This window comes from Culex pipiens, chromosome 3 (assembly GCF_016801865.2).
Source record: "Culex pipiens pallens isolate TS chromosome 3, TS_CPP_V2, whole genome shotgun sequence".
Lineage (NCBI taxonomy): Eukaryota > Metazoa > Arthropoda > Insecta > Diptera > Culicidae > Culex > Culex pipiens.
Window position 1 is genome coordinate 82,314,035 of NC_068939.1, and position 16,843 is coordinate 82,330,877.

At 36.0% G+C, this 16,843-nt stretch overlaps 1 protein-coding gene across 8 annotated transcripts in view; it reads right to left on the minus strand.

Moving 5' to 3' along the window:
* LOC120421337 (protein GDAP2 homolog) overlaps positions 1-16,843 on the minus strand; it is a 150,600-nt gene continuing 133,757 nt past the window's right edge. For 5 of the 8 annotated variants that reach the window (XM_039584511.2, XM_039584512.2, XM_039584510.2 and 2 more), the window contains 5 exons: positions 11,032-11,187; positions 4,389-4,542; positions 4,186-4,325; positions 185-383; positions 1-111 (listed from right to left, as the gene is read on the minus strand). In XM_039584511.2, coding sequence (XP_039440445.1) covers positions 55-111; positions 185-383; positions 4,186-4,325; positions 4,389-4,542; positions 11,032-11,187 — 706 coding nt within the window. In that variant the 3' untranslated portion in view covers positions 1-54. The remainder of the gene's footprint in view (positions 112-184; positions 384-4,185; positions 4,326-4,388; positions 4,543-11,031; positions 11,188-16,843) is intronic. The other 3 variants (XM_039584515.2, XM_039584513.2, XM_039584518.2) reach the window with 1 other exon arrangement.

A 16,843-nucleotide genomic window follows, 5' to 3' on the forward strand; every position in this document is an offset into this window, starting at 1 on the left:
AGGAGTGTCGGCTGTTACGGACAGCCCCCGGGGATTGCCAGCTGCGGACTTCCCTTAGGACGCCGGCGACGACGTGTTGGTGACGGGTTGGAAGTAGTGAATGCCGTTCGTCTAAAATAAACAAAAAAAAAAGTGCTTAGTGTTGCACGAAATGTTTCATTCAATAAGAAAAGTGTCTTCTTACCGCCATATCGTACTCGGTGATGTAGGCGGGAATCTCGAGCTGGTCCTTGGCGATGGCCGAGTAAAGATGCTCGACGCCGGGCAGCGAGTGGACCTTCGTCTTGATGGCCGGCGCCATGAACGTCGTGAACCACCAGGTCATCATCTTGGTCCAGAAGGTGGGGTGGACGATGTAGAATGCCTTCAGGTTTTTCTTGTATCTGGAATAGAGTGAGGAAAGAAAAGACAATCATTAAAAAAGATACTTTTTTGCAGAATGTTTTAAATATGAAATATTAGAATAACAATGAGAAATCCCTAAAGTCCAAACAAATCAACACTTCAGCTATTCGATTTGTAGATTTAAGAGATCTAGAAATTTTAAATCCAAGATGGCGGCCAAAATGGCGTCGCATTGAGAAAATGCATTTGCCAATTTTAAGGCAATCAACCATTCAAATTTGTTTAAAATAGGGTCGCAGCATTATAATTCGATTCGATTATCTGAAGTCTTGTACAAAAATTCGAATAATCGAACTTCAGATAGTCGAAACTTTGGAAAATTGAGGCTTTGGATAGTCAAGTCTAGAGAAGAATACAGGAATAAATAGAAGAAAAATGCCCATAATTTAAATTCATTTTTTATTTACAAAAGGTGAAATTGAAAAAACCGATTTATATAGTATAAATTATTTTAATATGTTTAAGAAGGCAGGAAATTAAAACTTTTGAGTCAAACAGCAATATAAACATATTTCACAGAGTAAGGCCATAGTAAATATTTTTCATAGTTTTTTTTAGTGCCAACCAAGCATTAATATTTCAATGGAAGACGGCTCGGCACCGTTCGTCCAATTTTATTGTTAAAAAAGAAACTTTTGCAAATTTTTTCAATTTTTTCGAAAAAAATACAGCTTTCAAAATATATTTGAAAAGGTTGAAAAAATCCATATTTAAGGACTTTACAAACATTAGGCTAGATTTTAATCAGCATTTTCCAAACTATGAGGGAATTTGCTGAACTCTATCTTAAACGCCATTCGTTTGAAAAACATTGGGTCAAATATCGCAACTTTTGATAATTGCAAAATTATGGGTCATTCCAGGTCAACTGGGTACACTTTTGGACTCGACCTTCACCGGTTTGGACCAAACTTGGAGGGAACGTTCATCTATCGATAGTTATCAGAAATCCCATGTTTGGAGCTGATTTTACCATCCCTCAATTTTCGGCACCGCCCTCCTTTTTGGCGATTTTCTAAAAAACTTGTTTGTCTTTTAATCATAACATTGCAACTATCTGAGCAAAAGACTTTCTACAGGTTGCACTTTAAACTTTAACCCTTAAATGCCCCCTAATATTAAATTTTAACGTTTTAAGATTACAAACTCACTGATAAAATGTTTGAATTTGCGCAGCACTCGGAAGTACATGATGTACTTTTCAACAAAAAGGGTGAAATCCCGCATAGTTTGGTTTTTACATGTGAGAAACTTATTTCGGATTTGAATGTATAGGACAGAGTGCTGCGCAAAATCGAACTTTTTGCAGTAAAATCGCTGTTTCTCATCAATAGTTCATTTAAGTTTGAGGTTTACATTAATTATTTTGTAAAATTGTCCGATGAACATGATAGTGATAAAATAAAAAAATAAAAATATAAGGAATTGGTCAAAAGTGAATTTCTACACTTAAAACGTTAAAATATTATGTTAGGGGGCATTTTTGAGGGTTAAAATTTTATTTTTATTGAATTCCTTGAACAATTTTCTATAAAATGCAACCTGTAGAAAGTCTTTTGCTCTAATTGTTGTTTTCTTTGAGGAGGTATTTACATTATTAAAAAATCGTACTTATTTTTTTTTTACTTAAATAAAAAGTTTTGGTTAAAAGACCACATTTCATTGCCAAAATAATGTCTTGGGCAACATTGGTCAACATTTTTTCATAGTCCTAGCGATATTTAGCAAAACAAAAAAATAATGACATATTGGGTTATGGACACATAGAAAAAAATCGAACAAATTATTGATATCCTGAGAGGGGTATAAAAATAATTATTGAATCAACTTTAAATGTTTAACTTTTTATAGAAGTTTTTATACAAAAACTACATTCCATGGCCAAAATAATGACCCTGATAAAATTAATCAAAATTTCACGATTGATCTAGGCATGTTCTACCATGTGTTTAGCAAAATAAAAATAATACCAAATCACTAGAATTTTACTTTTCGTAAAATCTTACATTTTTGAAAACTAATGATTGAAGAACAACTTGTGTAAAATTCATTTTAAATCGTTTTTTTTTTTATTCAAATGTTGAGGCAATGGCATGTTATATAAATTTTATATTTTTTTATTTTTTCACCTGCCCGAGTGGAATTTTTTTTTCTTGACAGATTGTTTGCTATCAATCTATTTATTGTTTAAAAAAAACTAACTACCGAATTACCGTAATTTTAAATTGCTTGCTTAATCACAAAAAATATAAAAAAAATGCTATTTACCTCGAAAAAACATAACTGAAACATTAAAGCAATGATTTATAATATAAAAGAAATATTTAACAAATGATTTTCAAATTCAAAGGGGTCACGAATTTTTGAAATGTTTTTTTTTCCCAAATAAAATAATTACCATTCTAGATTATTGCAGATTCGAAAAGTACTTTAAATTTCCCATAAAATTGCAATTCGAAAAAAAAATAAACTATTTTCGTAACTTATTCGATTAAATAATTAGTTTATGCAATAAGTTGCAAAAAGAAGATTTTTTCAGCACGAGTCGTACAAAATACGACGACTGCTGTAAAAATCAAGTTTTGCAACGAGTTCCATACAACGTTTTTTGCATATCCGAAAAACACCCTTTGAATGAAATTGAAAATCAAAAGTTTACATATTTAGTCAATCCTCCGTTTAACACTGGAACGCCCAACGCATGTCCAACTTACACAGACGTCCAAGCCTCCCAAAAAAGGTGGAACGGTAACTTCAACTCGTTGGTTCTCGGGCATAACTCAACCAATCGGGACGATTCTTGTTTCCAGTGATTTATAAGAATGTCTAGATGATCCTAAAATTTTGCAAAACTTGATTTGAACAAATCTGTAATTTCTGCGACCGAAAACATCGTTCCACCTTTTTTAAAACGACTGCCTCTGCGGAATTTTTGGCAATTTTTTTCTACGCGCGAAAAAAAAAATTTGGAACGATGTTTTTGATCGCAAAAATTACAGATTTGATCAAATTAAGTTTTGCAAAGTTCTAGAATCATCTAGACATCCTAACAAATCACTGGAAAGAAGAATCATCTTGATTGGTTGAGTTATGCCCGAGAACCAGCGAGTTGAAGTTACCGTTCTAACTTTGATGGTGCCTTGGGCGTTGGAATGTTAAATAAAAACAATGTTGAGAAATATTACTTTTAAAAGCAATTCTGAAAAGTTCAACTTTTCAGCATCCATTTCAGTGCTACAAAAGTAGAACTTTTGCATTTGTTTTGAAAAGTGTTTCCATTCGATTCTACTATTTCTGGAGAAAAGTAGGCTGTTTGAAAATGACAGGAAAAGTAAGTATTTTAACGACTGAATTACAATAATACTTTTTTTTTTGAATTTTGAAAACGCCGCCAAATAGGGCTTCCAATTTTACGTAAAAGTCCTTTTACGAATGTTCAAAAAAGGAAGGGGTCGTACCGCCCTCCATCCCGAGATATAAAAAATTGGACCCTGAAATCGTGATCTGGGACTAAAATTACCTCTTTAGGCAAAGTTTCACGCAAATCAAAAAGGGTTCGGGGCAACTGATGTGTGAGTTAGCGGAGAATGACCCAAAATCAAAAGTCGGAGTCGGCATCCGTTCAATTTTAATATTTTTGCATGGGAATTGTTGTTGGATTGAAGTCGGCAAAGTCGGTATTTTTTGGAGAGTTGAATTTGGAGTCGCATCAAAACCTACCCGACTCCGAAGCCTTGCATAATATCTAGAAACAGTAACAACTAAATCTTCTGCACTTACTTGTACGGCAGTATGCTGTACACGTCCTTCAGCCACTGCAGCGAGGGATAGTTGTTGGAGCCGGTGAGGGTGTGGAAATAGGCGATCACGTAGTCTCCCTTCACGATCGGATCGAGCAGGTATATCAGGTAGAGCAGGGCCTAGAAATGCGGGATTGATTTGTTAAATGATAAAATTTAAACAAGAAAATAATGTAGAAGTACCTTCTCCAGATCGATATTATGGGCGGGGAACCATTTGCCACAGAACACGATCACGGGTCGTCCCAGCCGGTCCACGCCACTCTGGTACAGACACCCGATGCCGGACACCTCCGACAGGTCCTCGGTCTTGGCACGACGCAACAGTCGCTCATATCTGGAAGAAAGTGGAAATTGTGGGTGCGATTAGTTTGAGTTGGTCTTGATGGGGGGTTTTCAACTAAGAGGTTTGAGGTTTGACAAGGAGTTTGAGGAAAAGGAAATGATAATTTGATATTTCTATTTGATATAGTGTTGAACCTGTCCGACACTTAAAATTAACGTTATTCATTCCAATCAAAAGTTGTCACGTCACTTTGCAGCACAATTTGTGCTGATTCATCCGGATGTTATTTCGGAAGCCATTCCGCATCAAATTATACAACCACTAAACGACACCCACCCCTCCGTCACTTAAACCTAATCACCACCCACCGAGACGTGAGTTGTGGTGGTGGTCACAGTTCGCAGACCAGAAATGGCTAGATTTTGCTGACAACTTTAAACACTTAAGTTGGGTTGTTGTTGAAGGGCTGGGGTTCCCCCTACCCCACATGTGACACCGGATCGGACCGGACCGGGACAGTTCCCAATATCGGTCACAATGGGTGATTACTGGTTTATGAGGCTGGCGAACAAGTAGAGGTTAGGAATCTTTGAAAATGATTTTTAAATTGCTGCGTAATTGGTCGCTGCATAAATGCAACAGTTTCTGGAACTGAGAGCTGAACTCGCGTTCTGTAAACAATATTTATGTCTTTTAGTTACGGGTGATGTTGATTCCAAGAAAATACCGACAAAAAATTAAATCAAATTTACTTTCGAAAAACAAATGTTTAAAAAGGTACTGAAAGGTTGATGATTGCACGCTCATTCTGATTCACGTTTTCGTTCACGTTGTTATAGATTTCTTATCAGGCACGTGAATAGTGGTGAAGTGATTCATATTATCCCGACCTAAATACATCCGTGTATGAACTGTAACGTGTTCAAGATGTTGCACAATTGATAAACAGTAAAATTGCATCGATAAATTTATTTTGTTGGAAATTGATCATATCCATTTGATCATTTCTGACTTTGCAACCTTGACATTAACGTCCATCGTACGTACGTACTCTTTCTGAAAAATTACCAAAGTAATTTGCCATGTAAATTTCCGAAACGGTTTATGGCCCCCTTCCGGTCATTAGTTTGTACTTTGGTGAAAAGGTTATCGCTGTAAAGTTTCGACCATCTTGCCCCCGCAACCAAGCTGGACAAAGGCGTACCGTAGAATTTATAATGAAGCTAATCTGCCAGTTTCCATACGGAAGGTTTTGCTGATGCCTTTCATTAACTACACTAGCCAGAGATAATCACTCTCCACCCCCAAACAGAACAGTGGCTTCTTGGGAAAGGCCAACATTTCTGCATGCAGATGACGAAGGTCCGATAGTTCCACCCAAAAGGCTTAACCCTTGAAGCAGTAATTTACATTTTTTAGCAAATTCTCACACATGAGCAGCTAATTTAGTTTTACACCCATCAGCGGCAGCCATTGCCACAAGTGTTGTGTTGCTGGGAGGAAACGTTTGAATTTTCCTCACCAGTGGACTTCCGGTGCCCGGAAGGTGTGCCGAGGTACTATCCGGCAAGCGTGGTGGGGGTGTTGTGGTGAGTTATATGGAATCACAGAAAGGAAAAGAAACAGGGTACGTGGAGAGCGACCCTTCCTGGTGCCAGCTCGAATGCATAATTTAGAGGCAACACCGCACTCGGCAATCCACTAAAGTGTAGCGAAAGGACACTGAAATAATTTCACTTTTGTGTAACTTGTTTAATTTCCCATATGTATCAGTTGTAGGACTCATAGATATTTCAAATTAACAACTACATTAGAATATGACATTTCGCTTTACAGCATGGTTGGGGGGGAGGGTACTTTTCCCCTGTAGATTCAGAACTTTATTGTGGTTTGAACACACACCCCATGCTCAAACTCAATCCAATTCAACGAATCATCTCTGCGGTAAACTTTACGCAGTAGGCCTGGCCGGTTTAACGTTTTGTGATTAGTTGCAATGGTACACAACAAATGTTAATAAATGACAAGAAGAGGCTAGGCGTAATCTAACCTAAGGCACTCTCCAGGATCCCTTCGAAAGATTGGCTGCGCTAGGGTTTGATTAGATTAGATTAGATTAGATTAAAAACAAACATGTAGGGAATTGGACGGGCTCTCAAAAAAAATACACTGAAAGGAAAAACACGCCACTTTCTTGAGATTTTTCGATTTTTAAGCTCAATGTCAAATTTTAAGGTTAGTCAAGATTTTTTTTTTAAGTTTGAAACATTTCTGGAGATGCTATAAAAAGACTCACGAAAAATGCAGGATGGTTTGTCTCTTATAAAAAAATATATCATATTTCTTTAAAGTGGTCGTAACGTCAAAATTATGATGAACCGAATTGGGAATCGATTCTCCAGACAATTTTACGTAAAAGGCTCCAATTTCCCATAAGTTTTTCTTTGACCACTTTTCATGTTTTTTGAAAATATTGAAACCTTTAAATAATCTGTTTTTCATTCTATTTTTCAACAGAAATATTAATAGTGAAAACTGACGAATCGGATGGTTTTAGGACCAAATCCATATCCTGCCAAACAAATGAGATATTCGCCTATATAGTGGACCAAAATTACCCAATATTTGGTGAACATTGATTAGTGTGGAGTTGAGTTATAAGCTCTTAAGAAGAAAAACAAATTACAATTGAAATTAGGCCGTTGCTAATATTTTTCGAAGTTTATTTTTTCAGGCGTGAAAAAAATTATCAATTCTTGGATTTTTTAAAACTAATGATTGCAAAACAACTGGGCAGATGTGAAATGCATTTTAATACATTTTTTTAAATTGTTAATACTATGGCTTTAAAAAAAATCGCACCCCCTCGACCCCCTTGCGACCCCTTGGCCAAAGTCATAAACGTTTAAAAATGTTTGCAACGGCTTTTAGGATTTTTAGAAAAAAGTTGTGGTTTGCTTGTTTTCAAATAAATTATCGAAATTTAACAAAACAAATTGGAAGAGCTATTTTGTAGATTTTGGCATCGACTACACAGCAAAAAAAAATGATAATATTACATCTGGGAAGGGGTACATCTTTTATCAAAAAAAGTGTAATTTTACCTCTGAAAATTGAGGTAAAATTACATCATAAAAGAGGTAAACCTTCAAAAATTACATATTTCAAATTTACACAATATTTTACTGTGTAGTTTATATAAATTTAAAACCATCTGTGTAATTCTCGCTGAAAAGTTTCCGGAAACTGATGCAATTTTAAAGCTTTGGTGTCTTCTGAAGTGTTGTTACAAACACTGAATAAAAAATCTAAGAGATATATTTCTTTAAACTTGAGATATTTATGTCTGAAAATCATCACCCTACATCACCCAAACTTAATTCGAAAATTGTCCAACTTATTGGCACAGTTACTTATTTTTACCTAAAGAATCGAGCCAGGGGCTAGATCTCTTAAGATTTTCAAAAAAAACTTTTTATTTTTGTCACCCTAATCTAGATCTGCCCTTAGAGTTGAATCCAAAAGCAAAATATAGATTTTTGGTCGTATTTTGGCTTTCAATGAAATTTATAATTATTTTAGACTGGACACCACATTTGCTACTTACGTGTTCACAAGTTCTGCAAAAGTTCTTGAAGATAGGCAAAGCATGGAAGTCGGGACCACAGTAGAATCAAACACACTTCAAGTTCTCTTCAAAATACAAAATTTTATCCAGCCTCGGTCCAATCTGCTATGCTGTAGCTTTCTTGAAGAGCTATTTTAGAACTCCTTAAGCATTTTGCTGCTTGGTCAATTTTCTCTTGGAAATCATACATTTTCAAATAAAAAACTAGAAATGATAACATAGAAATCCCTCTCAAATGCAACCTCTTGCATGAAATTTGAATTGCGTTATTTGAGTTTCTAAATTTCATCATTTCTGCCTTACCTCTTTTGACCAATAAGGCAAACATACTTTTTCGAAAAAGAAATCCAGAATTGCGAGATAAATTGTTGGTGTTTTTGTCAAAGTGGCTTGAATTGGCATGTCCAACAACTTTAAATTTTCTGAAACATCATAGTCGCAAATCATCAGTATTTTTCAACCAAGCAAAAAGTTGCCTCATCTCATTTGCAACAACTCTGCTGAAGACACCGAAGCTTCAAAAGTTAACCAGCTTTCGGAAAAAAACAATTTCAACTAAATTATTTTTTTATAAAAAAAATATTAAATCTTTGCTTTATTTAATCGAATCTCAATGTGTTGTGGTGTGTTGGAGAGGAAAAAAAAGTAGAATTTCATAATCGCTTTAAACATCCTGTTCTTTACTAATCTATTGGCAGAAAAACACAACTTTTCAAGAAAAAATATTCAAAAACATTTATTGAATTGCGCCCAAATCTAGTTTTTTGTATCGAACCAATCTAATTTTCCGTGTGTTTTTCTTTTCAATGCAAATTCAACTTTAAACTCAAGGTTTTTAAAAAAGGTCCTTTCAGCTATTGTGTTTCATATGTTTATACTGCCCATGTTCGCATAAATGTCCCATATGCAAAAACAGCAAGCTGAGAAAAGCGCATTTAAAGTTTGTCCCACACATAAGGATACGTGTTAAGTTATCGCGAAAAAACTGGATTTCCTCCTAGTTTCTAGAACAAAGTACTGGATGTTATAGGCTTTTCTGAAAGATCACACGATTTTGAACCAAACTGCATCATTAACTCAAAAGCGATGAAAATGCATATGGGACATTTATGCGATCAGGGGCAATATAGGACCTTAAAAAAAACTCTAGAACTGCAATATAAAAATAACTAAATGCATTCAAGTGCGAAATCACATGTTTTGCTTCTTTCCGTGCATCTTTTGGTGTTTTTGCTAGCAAGTTTATCGGAGTAAAATCTTATCCCATGCAAGAATTTGTATTATTCAACCAAGGGTAGCGCCAGGCAAGTTTGACCAAGGTTGCACGTGTGCCCTTGGTTGGGCGAGCACACCACAAGCATTTCCCCGTGGCCAGCTTCCAGCTGTGCCATTGTGGAAAATGTGCTCGCTGGAAGAAATATTGTGCTCTCTTGGTTGTTTTATAATCAGTCATTATTTGACTAAAGTTTTAATTTAATATTTCATGACTTTTTTTTTTGATAAGGTCCTATAAACAAATGTAAACATTGAGCGTATCCCTTTCACACTTTATGTCAAAGTCCATCGGAGTAAGCGGGATACACTCAATGTTTACATTTGTTTATAGGACCTTATCAAAAAAAAGTCAAGATTTGAAGCCTTAAAAAATGATTTACTCGATAAGATTAAATTGAAAATCTCCTTTACAAAAATGCAAATGTTTCAACATTGTATTTAATTAATTAAAAAAGGGATTTTAAAGAGTTCACTCGTTATCCTTTTCCACCCCCATCTTAACGATAATTAAATCTGGCAACACTGCAAAGAAGGGGTCAAGTAACGATGGGTAGAGGTTCCCCAGAATAAAACCCTGTCCAGAGGAATCGTGTTTCATCTTCTTTTGTTGGTTACCTACCCAGGTGCAACCACAGAGAAGTGAGAAGAATCATGATGCTGGTGTAAAGAAAAATAAGGGTCACCAACGAGAGGGTGCTTGCGAGAGAGAGAGAGGATAGTTTTTCTTGTGGAAATTAGAATGGACGTTGTTTGTTTTTATTTTTACATCACACCACCGCCACCCTTGTTACACAAGTGTCATCATGCTGGAACGTGGCTCGGTCACGGTGTTGGGACAAGTGCACTTGCCAGCGAGGAGCTTGGTGTTGTAACTTGCTGACATTATTGATTGCCAACATTAACTACATGAAAAAATACTTTTTTTTATGGTATGACAAATGAGTTGGAACAAATGTCTGTTTGTAGGTTAATACAATCGCAAAGCAGCGATTTTATCTTTATTTCTAATTTTCTTTTTAATTTAAATGAAAATTAATCCTCAGCAAAGTAGAATTGTCTTATTTGTTGCAGAAAGATTTAAAAAAATATAAAATTTTAGTTTCATCCAGAATTTAGAGTGCACCGTCAAAATAAGTGCACTTTTTTCCATGGAACCTCTAAAAATGGGTAAATTTACATTTTTGATGAGTAACTTTACTTATTTCATGTAAATTGAGGTACATCGAAAGAGGGGTGAGAAATTCAAATACACATAATATTTCAACTTTCCAGAAATATTTATTTTTACTGTGCTTGGCACAGACCAGTGACAGAGAGAGCTTAAAATTGTGAAAGTTTAAAGCAATTGTATTTGGTTTGTATTCAGCTTGGGGTTCCAAGTCACGCAATGTAAAATGTGTTATTAAATGAAAAGACAACGTCAAAAAGTGCTGAAAAGTACACAAAAAAGTTCTAAAGTGAATAGAAAATATCGGAAGCTACAATTCCACATGTTGTGTTTTTGACATCAAGAAAAAAAAACAAAAATCAAACCAAATCAGAAAATTCTTCAAAAAAAAACCGAAGTGCAACATCACGACAAAGACTAAAACTCAGAGAAACCGAAGAAGAAAAAAAAAACTCCGGAAAATACTAACAGGTTTTCCTTCTGCCAGTCCGGATCGTCGAGCGAGGAGCTATAGTGCTTCATGAGCTCCACGTACGTGAAGGACCCATCCAGGATGCGGGTCCGCTTGCCGATGTGCGTCGCCAGGACGTGCCCGATCGCGTCCGGACAGTACGTTTCGGTGGTTCTGGAGAAAAAACGTGTGAGAGAAAAGATACACACACCAAAAAGGGAAAAAGGGGGCAATGAGATGAAGAGTTGAGAGAAGAGAGAAGAAGAAGAAGAGAAAAAAGTGGAGAACAAAAAACGGAGAATACCAAGGGTAAAACAGAAGATTCTTCCCAACACATTAATACAAATTTCAAAAATTCTACTACAAATAACATGCTGATCAAATTTCATTCCAAATGATAACAAAAACAGAAAACGCAAATGGTTTTTCATGGCAATCAAACTAAAGCATCAGAACTACAATTAGCCTAACACGTGCATCGGTGTTCTACGTTCTATATATCTACCAAAGAAGGGAGGGAGGGCAGAAGACGGACACGTGTGCTGCAATGAACGCTAACACAAAAATAAACACAACAATCAGATAAAACAAACTGGTCAAGTTCACGAGTTTCACTCGAGTGGTTTCGTTTTGTTCTATTAACTTCGGTTATAGGAACCACTGGTGTGGGTTTAGTATAGATAAGTTTTAATCAACATATTTTATTATTTAAATGTATTTAGTTCTATCAAACTTAAAAATTTACTGTTAAAATATTATAAAATACTGAAAGTTCTATGCTATATAAATTTGAGTTATGAATGTAATATTCTTAATTTAATATTATTACTTGTTTATAACAACATTCAGGTACACCTTTCAAAATTGTTGTTCGTTCGTTTTTTATAGGTTTAATTAAATTTTTTTCCACCTACAAAAAAACGTTTTTTTTTGTATAATTTTTTGCAATTAATTATTCTTAAGAATGTTGCAAATGATGTTCAATGATTTTGTTCTCCCCCCCCCCCTCCCTCCACCGGGAGGAGCCGAAGGATAAAAACTTTGAAATATTTAAGTTAGCAATAAATTTTTAAGTTGAAACATACAAAAACTACCGTTTTTTCTAATTACAACTTATATCATACACAGAAAAAAAAATCATGGTAATATTACATCTCGGTAGGGGTACATCTATTATGTCAGAAAAAATGTGTAATTTTACCACTATTCTGGTGTAATGTCGCGCATCATAAAAGAGGTAATATTCAACCTTCCAAATTTACAAAAAATTTTGCTGTGTATTTTGCAACATAAAACGACGCTTAATTTTTTCGTACATTCTAACTCGCTTCATTTTTTTTCATAATAAGCGATTGGGTATTGAACGACGCAAAATTTCATATAAATTTTTACTGGATTGAATTTTTAAGAAATAAATTTTCAAATTTTTCACAAGATTTCATTCTTTTTGAAAATTATCAGTTTTTAATAATATAAAATTTATGTTGAACCAAATTTCACTAGATATGAGATTTAAAAATAAACCTAGAATTACACAAAATACAGCAGATGTTGCCTGATAATGAGTATCAGGTCTTTGATGTTACAAACAATACAATTTTGAATATTGAATGCGTTGTTTGAATAATAAAAATTAAAAAAAATCCCTTTAAAAAAAATCCAACTTATTTTTAGGAGTTATGAGTTATCGGCAGTTACCGAAAAAACTAATCGCCGATAGATTTATCGTATTTCGATAACAATCACACCAGCTTTACCGCCGGACGATTAAATTATCCACGATAATTATCAAGGGTCCTGATTTTCGGTTTAAAGCTCAGAATTCACTAACTCATCGCCAAACGAATCTTTGCCGAATGGAGGGCGTCGTAACCCTTCGCGAGCGAACACGACTCGCTAGCTGCCAGCGTCTTGGTCAATCGCTTCACACAGCGATACAAATACATATTTCGTGAATTGCTTTGCCTACTCCGTTCGTCGACCCGAGTCAAAAACGAATCAGATAGGAGAGAATCTCACAAAATACCAGCGCTGCACTCTTTTGCCCAAGTAACATTTTTAAACCAACTAGCCACCACCAAGTTTTATTAAGGTTTTATTGTAGCATCTTGATTGCTTAATAGTTTTATTTGGGCATTCACCGCAACCAACAAGCAAGAGCTAATTAATAGGTTCTAACAAGGTTTTATGCCTCGGACAGAAAACCCGGTGAAAATAAAAGCCGACTGGCTTTCAATAAGGTTTTATGAAAGTTTTAATAGAGGCTTGAAAACCAGATGGCAATGCCATGCCAAACGGTTTTATCGCATGCTTTGTTAAAACCAAGGGTGTTGTAGCTGTCAAGTGCCATTAGGCATGCAAAAAGCTCACTTAAAACCATAAGCTCCTAATAGAGCATTTATCGCGGCCAAAAAGCAGTGCATAAATATGGCGCTAAACGCGTGCTCTGATTGAATATGATTGACCGCCATCTTGGCAGAAAAAAATGAAAAATCATAAATTTGATGAAAACACACAATTATGATGAATTTGTGACATCGTTAGCATAGCCACAGAAGTTCAAACATAATTTGAACATTTTTTGCAAAGATTTGCAACACAATATTTTTTAACATTAAAAACTATGATTACAAAATAATGATTTTTGATGAAGCGAGTTGATTTTTTTGGCTCTATCTCCCCTACAATCATCAATAAAATTTTAACCGCAGCTGAATTTGAGCCACCAATTTCGAGAAATAAGGTATGAAATTATTTCAATTACCTCCAACATCTATCAGATCATCATCACCATTTTTGACAACCATCTCCATAATTTCATTTGGCACGACGAAGACTTATTTTTTTGCCAGAATAAAATCTGTTTGTCATAAGACGCATGAAGACGTATGAAATGTCATTTTCCCTAACTCCTAACAAGGTTTTAACAAAGGCTTTATCAAGGCTTTAAGGAGGTTGTTAGGATTTCGTTGTAAAGCCTTGAACTCCTATGTGGGTTTTATAAATAGGCCGTAACAACCTTTTGCGGAGGTCCTTTTGGGTTTTAAGTGAGGTTTATCGGGGTTCTGGGGAGGCTGTTACGACTTGGTGGTTTTAATGTTGGTTTTGGCTGATAGGTTTTATAGCGGTTGTGACAGCTTTGATAAAGCTTAAAATGTTACTTGGGTGGCCTGCACTGTCACATTTTGTCGTAAATAAGAATTTGGCATGGTGGAAATTGCTATCAAATGTGTCTTTGATGTTGTCCTAACAACAACATTTCAAAATATTGTTGATAACATTGATTTTTAGCAATTTCTTAAATGATCAAAGCAACGCCTATCGCAGACTTTTTTAAGTCAGCTTCGAGCGACTTAGCGCAATCACTCTCTTTGAGCCATTCGCTGTACTATCCGATTGGAGTGAGAGGGAGAGCAAAACTCTCTCTTTTTCAGTAGCGATTGGTGTTCAAGAGATAAACGGTCAGAGCAGTTTTGCGTCGCGTTCGATTTGTGCTCTTAGCAATCAGAGCCTTTGATAATTATGTTGGTTAACAACGTCAGTCAAAACTAAATAAATAATTTTAAGTAACAAGGAAATCCACACAAAATCTTCAACAGATTGATTTTCTTCGAGAAGTTCGGTAGCAATTTTCTTTTGCGTGTTTCGCTTCCTCTCTCATTCACGGGCGAAGAAAGTTCGCAAGCGAAAATGATTTTTTGCGATTATTCCATCTCTGGTTCTTTGCTATAATTCAATAATCATCAACAAACACAAATCAAATTGTTCACTCTACTCGAAACTATAGGTGTCCGAAGGCTTGATTGATGAGGCCATTGCAAACCTCTTTTACACCTAAGCTTCCATCCATCCAGGGATTCGTAATGAGCCTAAGGCTCAGCGCCTACTAGCGAATCTACCGAGACAGGACCCAGGGAGACGACCTGGACTGAGCTAACGACCTAACCTCTAGGTTAGACCGGGACTAACATTTACATCCCCGTCTGATAGAAGGCGTGAACAGACAAATCTCGTCTCGAAAAATGCCACCGGGACCTTCTGGGATCGAACCCAGTCCAAATGGGCTATGGTAATAAATTATGGTAATTATTTTAGATTCATGCAACAAAATGTAAAAACAATCTCATTCTGTTAGAAAACAAAAGAAGCTTCACAAAATTCAAAAGCGACTCAGCTCCGATTGAAGCAGAACAAATAACCATCAATTTTAATTAGTACACCTTCCCGGGGGGGCAACACCCAGAACTATTCGCCCAGCTTTTGCATTCGTCAAATTAGCGTAGTGCAAAGTGCTTATTATTGTTTTTATGGCTTTTTATGACTTTTCAGACAGACCGGGAGCTTTCCCACCCCTCACTGGGAAGGAAGGGGGTAATGGGGAGCCATTAAAAGAATCTCCTTTTCCAGGTTGGCGGCAAGTTTTTGCAATTCTTGCTCTCATTCGTTAAACGACACCCCCAGAGCGTTTCGCGAAACGTTTCATTAGTTATGAACGGTCCCCACCTTTTGCTTTTGGGGAGGGATGGGAATGATGAAAAATGACAGTATAAACTTTGGTCTGTGCATATCTAGAAAGGTCTTTGAATAGAAGGAATGCTTCGGATGAATGTTTTGAAAAAAAGGTGTTAAATTTCTGTCATATTTTGAGTTAAAACAGCAATACCAAAATTCTAGAGGAAAAATGATGTTAGCCAATAATTTTAGAATTAATCAAAATAGGGGTCGTTCAAATTCTACGTAGACATTCAAGGGATTGACTTCTGTGCTATGCTGCTTGAATAAAAGTTGAAATTTTTGTGGTCAATTTATTAAGTTTCAAAATTTAAAATTTTGCGTTGCGTAATATTTGAACTACCCCTTACATTATATACGAACAGCTCAAACTTATCCAATCAAAATAAATTTCGTAAAATCGGTCATACCTGCTAGACCGAACAACTCCACTCACCATTATCAAAACACGAACCGCACTTTTACGCTGTTCAGTCACCGGAACAAATGGAAGTGCTAATATAACTGGTTTAGGAAGTGCAAAATAAAAACGAAAACAAAAACAGAGAAACCCAACAACTGTGTGTGTGCTTTTGAATGATTCAACCATCAATCACCTTCAATTCAGTCATCGGTGGTCACGAAATAGTGCATCATTTTTGCTTCACGTGATTGATATTCTGGGCGGTGCAATTTCCTTACGGTTATTGTGATTGTTTGTACTGCAACAATTTCTTGTAAACATTCAGTAGCTCTGTAAAGTTGCACACCGCAAAAGATTTCGATTTTATCACGCGATCGCACCAATGTCTACAAATGTTCAATGTTGAGGACATTGATTGAGGCATCGTCTTCTGCATGCACAACAGATGGAGCGTTCGTGAATTGCCAACTGTCAAACTTTATTTTACTTAAATTTTTGATTTTTGTTTGTATCAAATTTGTGATGATCAATCTTTCCACACCTTTTCTACCAAAATTCTTTGTACGTAATGAGCGAATACGCCACAAAACATCCGTCAACAACAATACTGTTGCAAGTCTATCCTACTCCACAACTGAGTACCCCGGCCGGGTACCTTTGCGAAGCCATTACCATTAGTGGAAGTCACGTCGGTCGGTCCTCCAGAACACGTGGCCTTGACACAAGTGTGTGGCCGAGGCCTGGCCTTGTGCCTTGTGGATTACCCACAGAGAGAAAGCTCGCATGAGGAATGGATCCTTTGCGAAGGGAAGGCAATAACAACGTACGATAAAGGGTGGCCGTTTCAGCTTTTTATAACAGAAAAAATGGAAAAATTGAAGACAAAATTGCAAACTATTAACTTTAATCTTCAAT